At 43.3% G+C, this 13,415-nt stretch overlaps 1 protein-coding gene across 1 annotated transcript in view; it reads left to right on the forward strand.

Annotated features, from left to right (window-relative positions):
* Nucleotides 1-13,415, forward strand: part of LOC117507846 (cadherin-6-like) — a 199,034-nt gene that overhangs the window by 107,393 nt on the left and 78,226 nt on the right. The window contains 1 exon segment of the mRNA XM_034167633.1: nucleotides 6,788-6,907. Within this exon segment, the coding sequence (XP_034023524.1) occupies nucleotides 6,788-6,907 (120 nt within the window).

Here is a 13,415-nt window from a genome sequence, read left to right on the forward strand (position 1 = left end):
TGGGATGTGGAGAAGACCATCCGGGAGGCCCTGGCACGGAACCCGGACCCAGGAGATGGACCGAAGAACCGCCTCTATGTCCCACCAGAAGCCAGAGCTGCAGTCCTGGACTTCTGTCACGGTTCCAAGCTCTCCTGTCACCCAGGGGTGCGAAGAACCCTGGCAGTGGTCCAGCAGGAGACAGCAGACCTCCTGGTCCACCACGTCATGCGTCTGCATGGGATACCTACAGACATCGTCTCCGATCGTGGTCCCCAGTTCTCCTCTCAAGTCTGGAGGAGTTTCTGCAGAGAACTGGGGGCCACTGTGAGCCTCTCGTCCGGGTATCACCCGCAGACTAACGGACAGGCAGAACGGGTCAACCAAGAAATGGAACAGACCTTACGCTGTGTGACGTCCGCACACCCGACGGCCTGGTGTGAACATCTGGCCTGGATCGAGTATGCGCATAACAGCCAGGTGTCCTCTGCCACCGGCCTCTCCCCGTTTGAGCTGTGTCTGGGGTTCCAGCCCTCATTGTTTCCCGTGGTGGAGGGAGAGGTCGGTGTGCCCTCGGTCCAGGGCCACCTGCGGAGATGCCGTCGGGTGTGGCGCACCACCCGTTCTGCCCTGCTGAAGGCCCGGATGAGGGCTAAGGCCCATGCAGACCGCCGGCGTTCCCCGGCCCCTGCATACCAGCCCGGGCAGGAAGTGTGGCTATCAACGAAGGACATACCCCTGCAAGTGGACTCCCCGAAACTGAAGGAACGCTTCATTGGTCCCTTCAAGATCCTCAAGATCATCAACCCAGCTGCAGTGAAGCTCCAACTCCCAGCTTCACTGCGGATCCACCCTGTTTTCATGTGTCCAGACTGAAACCACACCACACCTCACCCCTCTGTGCTCCCAGACCGGCGCCGCCTCCTGCCCGAATTATCGACGGGGAGCCAGCTTGGACGGTGCGCCGGCTCCTGGACGTCCATCCGGAAGAATGCTCCTGGGTGAAGAGGAGCTTCATGCTGGACCCGGCCCTCCTGGCTGACTTCTACTCACAACACCCTGACAAGCCGGGTCGGGCGCCAGGAGGCACCCCTTGAGGGGGGGGGTCCTGTTGTGTGGGCCGCTGAAGAGGAGGTACTGCTGGCCCACCACCACCAGAGGGCGCCCTGCCCAAAGTCCAGGCTTCGGGCATGAGAGGGCGCCGGAGCAACCGGGAGTGACAGCTGTCACTCATCAACAACCCCAGCTGTCACTCATCACCACATCACCACATCTCCATAAAAGCTGGGCAGCAACTCCACCTCACTGCCGAGATATCCGTCTACCTGGAAGGTAAACACTCAGCCGTGGTTTTGTGTCATACAACTTTCTGAACATTTGCAGGCGTACCTGTTTGACTGGTCAGCAGCTGGAAGCTGGGAGGAGACGACGTCTTCGCTCCTCGGATAAGTAGTCCTTCAGGCGCTGCACGTTTTTGTTCCTGTGTGACTGTGATTGAGAGGCGGAGGTGTTACCCACCCTTTTCTGACTGTTTGCTGGGTGTTCACGCACCCACCATAAACTGTTTTTGCTTCCTGCCAGCAGTACCAATCCGACAGCTGGAGACGGTGGCCACGTGGGGAGATCTGGACTTGGCGTCTCCTGTGTGTTTCCTGGTCCGGTGGCGGTGGAAATCGTGTGGGGCTCGGCTCTTCTCTGGACGATGCTCTCCTATCCTCGAGCCTGCCCACACGCCCCCCTTCGTGTAATTGACTGTACTGTAAATTCTGTTTCTGTCTGTATTCCGTTGTGCACATTACAACAGTAAATTGTGACTCTTTGGCTCATCCATTGTCCGGTTCATTTACACCCCCTGTTGTGGGTCTGTGTCCCTACACTCTCCCAACACAGCCTCTAAAAACCTGCATTTGCTGTTTTTGTGTTTATCTCTTTAAATGCCAATCAGCTGTTGTAGGCCACACCCCTTCTTCTAAAGCTGTGGTCATAGTTTCACTCTAAAATATACTTTATATTTATTTTCCCCCACAATATAAGTAGGTTGCCTCATCTGATTCAGTCAGCCGAGAGGTAATCAACGATAGCAATGGGAATCAAAAACCCATCCCAAAGTCTTCATTCTATCGGATCTATTATCATGTGTTATCAATTCCTCTTATCAATGCCTGCATGTTTTGCTGACCGTTCCACTTTGCAAATACCCATGTTTGATGTCAAATCAGATGTAATGTGCCAAAAACTGCATCTTTCAATAAGGAAAACAGTTGCCATGATTCTAAACCCTGTGTAAACCCACATTTTCCCCCAGAGAAATTCAATCAGGCATAGATAAGGGAATCGATAAAAAAATGTGCCAATAAACAGAATCGATAATAGCACTGATATTGATAAAATGTTATCAATTCCCATTACTACACAACAATCCTATCATTGATGGATACCATAATTCACTGGGAGGAAATCAGAGATTCTAATCCACAGCTGTACCTGTACACATGTTGGCTATAATATCATGTGCCTTAATAGAAATCCTGCACCTCTCACAATGTCGATCAACCAGTCAAATGTTTTGCAAAAAAACAACTTCAGCTGCAAGGACTGCTAGTATTAACGCTTACATACTAGCTGAACCAACAGAACTGTAAAACCAACTATTCTTGATTATGAAAGGCTTATGGACCCGGGACTTGGCCCCACAAATCTTAGAAGCATGGTGTCTAACCAGATCGTTACTCTGGATGGCATTTCCCTGATCTCTAGTAATACTGTGAGAAATCTTGGAGTCATTTTTGATCAGGATATGTCATTCAAAGCGCATATTAAACAATTATGTAGGACTGCCTTTTTGCATTTACGCAATATCTCTAAAATCAGAAAGGTCTTGTCTCAGAGTGATGCTGAAAAACTAATTCATGCATTTATTTCCTCTAGGCTGGACTATTGTAATTCATTATTATCAGGTTGTCCTAAAAGTTCCCTAAAAAGCCTTCAGTTGGTTCAGAATGCTGCAGCTAGAGTACTGACGGGGACTAGCAGGAGAGAGCATATCTCACCCGTGTTGGCCTCTCTTCATTGGCTTCCTGTTAATTCTAGAATAGAATTTAAAATTCTTCTTCTTACTTATAAGGTTTTGAATAATCAGGTCCCATCTTATCTTTGGGACCTCGTAGTACCATATTACCCCATTAGAGCGCTTCGCTCTCAGACTGCGGGCTTACTTGTAGTTCCTAGGGTTTGTAAGAGTAGAATGGGAGGCAGAGCCTTCAGCTTTCAGGCTCCTCTCCTGTGGAACCAGCTCCCAATTCAGATCAGGGAGACAGATACCCTCTCTACTTTTAAGATTAGGCTTAAAACTTTCCTTTTCGCTAAGGCTTATAGTTAGGGCTGGATCGGGTGACCCTGGACCATCCCTTGGTTATGCTGCTTTAGACGTAGATTGTGGGGGGGTTCCCATGATGCACTGTTTCTTTCTCTTTTTGCTCCGTATGCATCACTCTGCATTTAATCATTAGTGATCGATCTCTGCCCCCCTTCACGGCATGTCTTTTTCCTGTTTTTTTCCCTCAGCCCCAACCAGTCTCAGCAGAAGACTGCCCCTCCCTGAGCCTGGTTCTGCTGGAGGTTTCTTCCTGTTAAAAGGGAGTTTTTCCTTCCCACTGTTGCCAAGTGCTTGCTCATAGGGGGTCGTTTTGACCGTTGGGGTTTTTCATAATTATTGTATGGCCTTGCCTTACAATATGGAGCGCCTTGGGGCAACTGTTTGTTGTGATTTGGCGCTATATAAGAAAAAAGTTGATTGATTGATTGATTGATTGATAATCTTTGTTGGCAATGACAGAGGCCGAATGTTTCCTGTAAGTCTTCACCAGGTTTGCACACATTGTAGCTGGTATTTTGGCCCATTAACTTGCACAATCAGGGACTGACTAAATACTTTTTGGCCCTACTGTATAATACTCACTTATGAAAGCTCAGTGGTCTAGTGGTTAAGCGTTGGGCTTGAGACCAGAGGATCTTCAGTTCAAATCCCAGCCTGACCGGAAAATCACTAAGGGCCCTTGGGCAAGGTCCTTGTGTAGTGAGTACCTTGTATGGCAGCACCCTTACATCGGGGTGAATGTGAGGCATTATTGTAAAGCGCTTTGAGCATCTGATGCAGATGGAAAAGCGCTATATAAACAATTCTTTGTGAGCTTGTTGCTGCACCCGAATGCTGCACAAAATGGCACTTTCAGATCACTTTAACCCAAGTTTAAGTCAGTGCATCATCGATTTCTATTTAGTCTAATGCCTGACTATGTCAGACATGGGGCCAAATACAAAAGTATTTGTATTTGAAAATACTTAAATACATTTTTCGGAGTATTTCTATTTGTATTTTCTGATTTTGAATTCAAAGTATTTGTATTTCAAATACATCGCCAATCCCAAGTATTTCCAAATACTTTTACAAATACTTTTTCAAATACTTTTCAATCTTGGGAATCTCTGTGACACCATGTTGAAAATATATTGTGATAGTTTGATTATTGCCTGTGATATTATAATAGTGAATTTCTGATAAAACATTCCATCCTTTTACTTATCAATAGTATTTGGTCATGCTATTTTCACAATAAATTGTCACTGGTTTATCAGTTTTTGTGTTGATTTGTTGTTTATAGTTCATAGAAAGTATTTGTATTTGTATTTGAAATACTCAAAATGTAAAATATTTGTATCTGTATTTGAAAAAGTACAAAGTATTTATTTGTATTTGTAATTCGAAAATAGAAAGTATTTGTATTTGTATTTAAATACAATGCAAAGTATTTGACCCCATGTCTGGACTATGTGTAATAATTCAGTCAATCAATTTTATTTATATAGCGCCAAATCACAACAAACAGTTGCCCCAAGGCGCTTTATATTGTAAGGCAAAAGCCATACAATAATTACGGAAAAACCCCAACGGTCAAAACGACCCCCTGTGAGCAAGCACTTGGCGAAAGTGGGAAGGAAAAACTCCCTTTTAACAGGAAGAAACCTCCAGCAGAACCAGGCTCAGGGAGGGGCAGTCTTCTGCTGGGACTGGTTGGGGCTGAGGGAGAGAACCAGGAAAAAGACATGCTGTGGAGGGGAGCACAGATCGATCACTAATGATTAAATGCAGAGTGGTGCATACAGAGCAAAAAGAGAAAGAAACACTCAGTGCATCATGGGAACCCCCCAGCAGTCTAAGTCTATAGCAGCATAACTAAGGGATGGTTCAGGGTCACCTGATCCAGCCCTAACTATAAGCTTTAGCAAAAAGGAAAGTTTTAAGCCTAATCTTAAAAGTAGAGAGGGTGTCTGTCTCCCTGATCTGAATTGGGAGCTGGTTCCACAGGAGAGGAGCCTGAAAGCTGAAGGCTCTGCCTCCCATTCTACTCTTACAAACCCTAGGAACTACAAGTAAGCCTGCAGTCTGAGAGCGAAGCGCTCTATTGGGGTGATATGGTACTATGAGGTCCCTAAGATAAGATGGGACCTGATTATTCAAAACCTTATAAGTAAGAAGAAGAATTTTAAATTCTATTCTAGAATTAACAGGAAGCCAATGAAGAGAGGCCAATATGGGTGAGATATGCTCTCTCCTTCTAGTCCTCGTTAGTACTCTAGCTGCAGCATTTTGAATTAACTGAAGGCTTTTCAGGGAACTTTTAGGACAACCTGATAATAATGAATTACAATAGTCCAGCCTAATTGTAAGCAAAAGATGGCAGCTGCCTGGCAACAGCTCACAGGCTGTGTTCACCATCTAGTGTATTAAATAGAAATCGATGGATAATATAGATGATGTGTCTTGTTCAATGACATAGACAGGTAGCATGAAGCACGGCCTAGAAACAAAAGTTGGTTTACAGGTAGGTAGTCCAACTTCTAGCTGAAGGGTAATGTGCTCTGCCTGGAAAGTGAGTAGTTTTTTTTTTTTTTTTGTCATATACTACATCTGTCTACAACGTCATACTGTAGACCATTCAGAGCATACGATGAGTCATTAAAACTATTTTCACATTTGTGACAGGAATTTTTCAGTTCATGTGACACATCCCAATGGACAGAGTACATGTAACCCATGGGCCTGCGACAAAAGCATGAAAAATACATTTCTCATCTCACTGATTTTACCTAAAGGAGGGAAACTACTCTAACCCCTCACAGATCTCAAGTGACATCAAATTAGTGAAGTTTCACAGGGTCATTATCCCAGTGTATTGTACAATTCTATATTTATACCACTTTGCCATTAAATATTTCTACTCAATTAATTTTGTTCTGCATGTAATGAGGCAACATTTGGCCCCGCAAGGCGCCATTTGGGAGGTAGTACTTGGCTAACCATTTCCCTTTGTACTGCTGAAATATGGCTGGAGCCTCTCCGGAAAAGAAAATGTATCACAGTTGTTCACCGACTGTCACGTGTTTGGCTTCTTAGACACTTCAGATCTGTTGATGTCCTAATAGGCTTCTTGGGATTTGCAAAGAGTTTGTATCTTTGCTGTTTGTACGTCCAGAGAGAGATGTACTTAGAAAAATACATTAGGAATTATTGATTCACCGCAAAAAAAAATCAATCACGTATAAGTGGCTGAGGAATTAGGATTGATTTGGGTAATGTAATGGGACAGAAGTGATCAGTCACATTCTCCATGAACGCGATTAGGAGAGGATCCAACACCTCATCAGAAAGCACATCAGTTTAACCAATTATCTAGCAGACAGCTTTGCATCAGCATTGAAGAGTTGATCGAAATCATTGTCATGAATCTTTTTTTTTTCCATCCCACAGGCACCTCGGTAATTCAGGTGACAGCTACCGACGCAGATGATGCCACATATGGGAACAGCGCCAGAGTAGTGTACAGCATCCTGGAGGGTCAACCGTACTTCTCTGTGGACCCAGAAACCGGTCAGTGTCGATGTGGCCTATAATTAAGTCTTAAACAGTTAAAAAAAAAATCTTACAGTTATGGCCTTGTGAATTTTCTCAAAATTGGTGTCCGTGTTAATACCGAAGCCTTGAACCAGTTCAAGGAACAAAATCTGTAAACTTTAAATATTTTTTTTAACGTTCTGGAATAGAAACACTTAATTGAAATAATTGTAACCACTTAATAACTTTATATTCTTTTTGTTCTTGGCTGTATTTAAGGGCCTACCTTTAAACAAAAAGAGGGAAGGGGAATCTCCAGATAAGTGAAAATCTTCCAGGGCAGAATTTTGGGCTACCTGCCCTACAGGTTTTCTAACTCTCTCTGCTCCACCCACTGCTATTTAATTAAGTCAGGTGTACTCAGCCAATCACAAGCTAGAAAACTCCAAACTTGAATAATCAGGATCAGAATCAAATTTATTACCAAGTAAATTCTCACATACAAGGAATTGGATCTGTTGTCATCGGTGCATGAACAGCAATAAAAAAAGAAAAGGAAAATAATTCTTCTGTAAGAAGTAAATGGTGTGTAATCAACAATAAAAATAACAGGAAAAATGAATCTCTAAGAAATAAAGGAGTCAAATAGACAAAATAGACAAGACTATGTTCACTATCAAATAAATATAACAAAGTGGAATGGGGCTGTGCAAGGCATGCAGATGTACAGTACCTTTCAGTGTGGGGATGATCAATCTGTACTTTGTGGGAGTGGGGTAGCAGGGTAAGTGGGGGTCTCTGGCATTATTTATAAGTCTACCTGTGGACGGAAAGAAGCTGTTTTAGTGTCTTGAGGTGTTGGCCCTGATGGACCTCAGTCATCTGCCAGAGGGGAGGGTGACAAAATATTTGTGTCCTGGGTTCCTTGTTCGCCTCAGGTCCCTGGAGGTGTATAGGTCCTGTAGGGATAGCAGATTGCAGTCGATCACCTTCTCTGCTGCGTGGATGATATGATGCAGTCTGCTTCTGTCTCTAGCAGTGGCAGCAGCATACCAGATGGTGATGGAGGAGGAGATGATGGACTGAATTAGCTGTGGTTGCAGCAGATACATAATCATAGAAAACATACAGACCAGGTGATCTCCAGGGGCACTGCCATTGATGAAGTAGGCCTTAATTTTCGGGAGACCTTTGATCTAAAGGTCCAACAGAACCTCAGAGTCACAACTAACGAATTGGTGAAGTTGGCGGCATCAGACAGAAATATGACATCATCCACCTTTAAGAGTGTACTCCAACACGATTACCAAAAAGGCTGCTTCCCAAAAGAAGAAGCCATTAATCTGAAAAGCTTGTCAAAAATTTACAGTTGATCAGGCTTTTTCAAATCTTAATGGCATCCTCCTCACCAAGCACACAGTGTCATTGTCATAAACAATCAGCTCGCTTACCAGAAGGCACATGGGAGACTTTAGCCTAAATCTGACCAGTTTTCTTGTATTAAAGTCCTTCTCAGACCACTCCACCATGAAGCTGGATAATAGGTGATGGAAGAAGAAAAACTGCACAATACATACTTCCTCAAATTACTGCCACAGAAGTCAATACCTCCTATAGAATTGTAATGGGAGTCTTTGTGGCTTCCCACACTAGTCTCCTTCTTGCACGGCCACTCAGTTTTTGAGAACTGTCTCTTCCAGACACATTTACCCTAGTTATTATGCATTGTTGAAAAGATTTTCAAACATAAAATGTGAACATCAGTCATAAGACAGGTCTGCAACAATTAGTTGAGTAATTCAAATAATTTATTATAAAAAATGTTTGAGGCAATTTCTGTGCCTCAAAGCTCCATTTAACATTGTCATACATATGCCAGGCCTGTGTGTGGCACTGTAACATCCCCAGAAAACAAACAGAAGAAGACTACAGCATGTGCAAAATAATCAATGTAGCGCCAAAAGCTACAGCTTTCCAACGCGACACACAGAGTAAAATAAAGCCTTTTAAGAGAAAGACAGTCCACGCTGATCATCTGAAATAGCTTACTGTGCATTTAAAGTGAAGCAATGTGCTTGCCAAAAACACATGGTTTGGTCCGCTGGCTGCTCTCCGCTCTACGTGGGAAGTGACTATTGACCTGGTGACGAGGTGCCCACAGTCGAAGTTTGCTGTTTGCCCAGTGGCAGGCTGCAGTCTCTCTCTGCCCACTGTAAGGGGCTCAGCACTCCCCTCACAGCAGGCGAATCACAGCTCCGTCCCCGGCCACACTGACAAAGGGTCTCTGAAAGAAGATCCTCTCAGCAGAAGTCCATTCTTTCTTCTGTGTTTTGCTCAGACTCGCACTGAGTGTTTCGCTTTTTAATTCTCACTTTTTGGGAAACACACAACACTTCACAAACACAGTAACTTAAATAAAAAAAATTAAAATAAAAGCAGTGACTGCAAGGCTTGCATGTTCAACCTCCAGCTGAAATGCATCTGCTGAATTGCAGAGAAAGAGGGCTAAAAAAAATAAGAAAAAAATGAAAAAATGGTTAAATTTTGCAAGTCGGGAGGGCAGAAAGCCACATCCCATCGCCATTTCAGCAAAACGTCAAGACTTTGGCCGGACCATGGTCGGGTGAATAGACTACGTATTTGTGCCTTATTCAGCCGACGATCGGGCGAATAGACATTTTGACACATCTTTGCGTCCCCAGCCACCGGGCGAATAGACTCAGCCCTTTATGTGCACTTTAAGTCAAGTTTTCATCGACAGGGTGCACAGCAGATTTATCAGTGTGGCTTTTGTGAAAAAGCTGTACTCCAGAGTCCTGTTTTTCACAGGCTGTGCTCACATTCACGTGCAGCCTGACTGACTGAGGATTACACCGACCGCCTGCGCTTATGGTCCGGTGTCTGGGGAGTGCTGAACTGAGCTCCTGACACCGGAAAAGATCAAAAACTTGTAAAAACATGAAAAAATAAATAATTACCCAGGAAAACAGAAAGGGATACACTAAATTTGGCAATCTGCGTGACACAGTGACACTGTACCATTGCTTTGGGAGTGCCCTGGACTGTTGATGTTGTTTAAAAACCCAAAAGTACTTTTTATTCGATTACCCGATTAATCTCCAGAATAATCTATAGAATACTCGATTACTAAAATAATCGATAGCTGCAGCCCCATCTGCAACTCTTTTAATAAGGTTAAGAGAAGAAAACCAACTTCAGAGGTGAATGACAGATTAACGATATTCAAGAATATTCAGTTGTTGTGAGTATGACCTCGCAGGTGGTCACCCCTCTGAGTCTGGTCTGCTTGTGGTTTCTTCCTGAAAAAATGCCTGAATGAGTTTTTCCTTACCACTAATGCCTATGTGCCTGCTTTGGGGGAGTTGGTAAGGTTAGACCTTAGAAGGGCCTTGGGGCAACTTACGTATGTTGTAATTTAGTGCCGTATAAATAAACTGAGTTGAAATAGATTGAACAAAAAAGAACCCAACAATGGCCAATGATCTTTCAAAAGCCTAGTTGGTCATCAATCAAGAGAACAAGTTCCCATCTATCTACCACAGCCAAGTGAAGCTCGGTCAAACTAATGGTTATTTTCATAACTGATAAATCTGTTGATTATTTTCTTGATTAATTGATTAGTTATTTGGTCCATAAAATGTTAGAAAATGGTGAAAAATGTCAATTAGTGACTGCCAAATTAAGACATCTTCAAATGTATTTTGTCTACAACCCAAAGATGGTTAATTGTCCAATAGAAGTAAAAAAAAAAAAGAAAAAAGAAATGAAACCAGAAAATATTCACATTTAAGAAGATGAAATCAGAGAATCTGGATTTTAAAAAAATACTCAAAATTATTTATCCAATGTGAAAATAGATGGATTATTCTTTGCAGTTTGAATGCAAAGCTAAATAAAACACTTTCACACATCATTCCAGGAAATCAGCACGTATATTAAGAGAGTTAATTCAAACTGTTTATCGCGGCTGGAATACAGCAAAATACCCGCTACATCTCAGTTTAAGCACCGGAGGTTTGAAATTTGCATTTAGCATAAAACATGTCAGCGTCCTTTCGCCGGCTGACAGGTGAGGAGGATTTACAGTCAGCAAATCAGTGACCCAAAAATCTAACTGCTTGCTAGTTTTAATCATTAATGTGTGCTTTGGAATGCTTCCTGCTTGTCTTTTTTTTTTTTTTTTTTTTTTTTTTTTTTGCTTAAACAAAAGGGGAAATGACAAAAAAAGCCATTTGCAGATTAGCAGAGGGATTAACAGTAATATGGTTTATCCCACATGTGGTATGCAAGCTGACATCCCTGCTTACAAAAAGACATGCCTGGACATCATATTATAAGCAGGATTTGTTTCTCCTCCTCCCGTCTGTGTGAGCATTGTAAGTATTAAGGAATAACAAAGGCGGTGGGGGGGTGGGGGGGGGGGGGCTGGCAGTGGCATGCTGCTTCTTAAACCTGTTATTCCAGTGGTGTCCAAACTATTCCAGAAAGGGCCAAGAAGGTGCAGGTTTTCTTTGCATCCACTGACTCCACCAGGTGATTTCACTAATGAACTCATCACATCTGCTCAAAGTGATGTTAATCACTGAAATCATCTGCTGGAGTCAGTGGATGCAAAGAAAACCTGCCCCCTCTTGGCCCTTTATGGAATGTCTTTGGACGCCGCTGTGGTATACACACCCATCCTTTGCTGAAACATGATTTCTTGGTGTTTTACCATAATTACCAGAGGTATCCGTCTTTGCCCTGGTGAGGAATACGAGGTCTGTCCAAAAAGTATCCGACCTTTTTATTTTTTGCAAAAACCATATGGATTTGAATCACGTGTGATTGCATCAGCCAAGCTTGAACCTTCGTGCGCATGCGTGAGTTTTTTCACGCCTGGTTGCGTCATTCGCCTGTGAGCAGGCTTTGAGTGAGCAGTGGTCCACCCCTCTCATCTGATTTTTATTGCGAATAAATGTCTGAATGATTTGGAGCTTTGCTGCATCAAATTTTTCCAGAAACTGTGAGAGACCTCCAGGTGGACACCATTCGGAAAATTCAGATGGCTTTCAGCGACGATTTTATGGGGATTACACAGATTAAGGAGTGCTCCAGCCAGTTTAAAGACCGCCCACAGCGTCTGAGAGTGCGGCGCGCTCCAAGCGCCGAAATACAGGCTCAAACCCCGCTCAAACAACCAGATCATTTCCAACGTGAAGGCTTTATTGATCCGGGACGTCGTCTAACTTTCACAAAAAAGGCAGAAGGCGTGGACATCAGCACTTTTTCAGCAAATTCTACTGTTACAGGAGTTTTTTTCATGGAAAGAGAAGCGGAGGATTGCGCCACCGTGCTGCTCATGGCGCGGGACAAAACCACCTCTGTGTTGGTCTCACAGGATGGCTTTCAGATGGCTCAGACGGCTTCCGGTTGCTTTTCAGTCGTGTGAGTATCCAAGAAATTGTGGATGAGCTGGACATGCCCCAACATGTTCTGTGAGGCTTCATCATGGCATTGCTTTGCGCCATGCGGCTCCGCCGTGACGCGCGGAGTTCCTCCGCTCCTCTTTCCATGACAAAAACTCCTGTAACAGTGGAATGTGCCGTTCATTCTAAACTGGATGCTGTCTTGATCCGGTATGTCATCTGACTAGCACAGGAATTGCGGAAGACATGGACATCAGCACTTTTTCGGCACATTGAGACAGACGTGCGGAGGAACTCCACATGTGTAATCCCCATAAAATCGTCCCTGAAAGCCATCTGAATTTTCCGAATGGTGTCCAGCTGGAGGTCTCTCACAGTTTCTGGAAAAAAATTGATGCAGCAAAGCTCCAAATCATTCAGACATTTATTCGCAATAAAAATCCAACGAGAGGGGTGGACCACTGCTCACACAAAGCCTGCTCAGAGGCGAATGACGCAACCGACAGGCGTGAAAAAACTCACGCATGCGCACGAAGGTTCAAGCTTGGCTGATGCAATCACATGTGATTTAAATCCATATGGTTTTTGCAAAAAATAAAAAGGTCCGATACTTTTTGGACAGACGTCGTAGTTATCAGGTTTTTAGCATTTTTCCTTGGCGGAGGTATGCACTTTGTGAGTGCTGCACCTAATACCATCTCGTTGATGCGCTGATTCCAATGTGTGCTTAAATGTTTTCCAAGTCCTGTAATTCCAAATTTGTAAGTGTAAACCAACCAACTAACCGACGCTTATGTTTTATATAGATTAATTTAGCTTTATAGATGTCAAATGCAAAAGGTAAAAAAATTATGAAGTTGCCTGGTTGTTATTTAAATTTTAAAAACCACAACAACTTTTAGTCATGGCATAGACCAAGGTTCAGCCGCTTGTCAACATTAGTGTAAAGTCAGTCTTTTTGGAATTGCTGGATGATTGTACTAAAACTATCAAACTTGTGCTGTTTCCTAATATAGTATTAAGATATTTGTTCTACATTTAAATAATTTTTTTATTGTATTGTTTCATGTTTTGTATTGTATTGACTTATAATAATTGGCTTAGAATGGTGGCTT

Source organism: Thalassophryne amazonica, chromosome 1, assembly GCF_902500255.1.
Source record: "Thalassophryne amazonica chromosome 1, fThaAma1.1, whole genome shotgun sequence".
NCBI classification, from domain to species: domain Eukaryota; kingdom Metazoa; phylum Chordata; class Actinopteri; order Batrachoidiformes; family Batrachoididae; genus Thalassophryne; species Thalassophryne amazonica.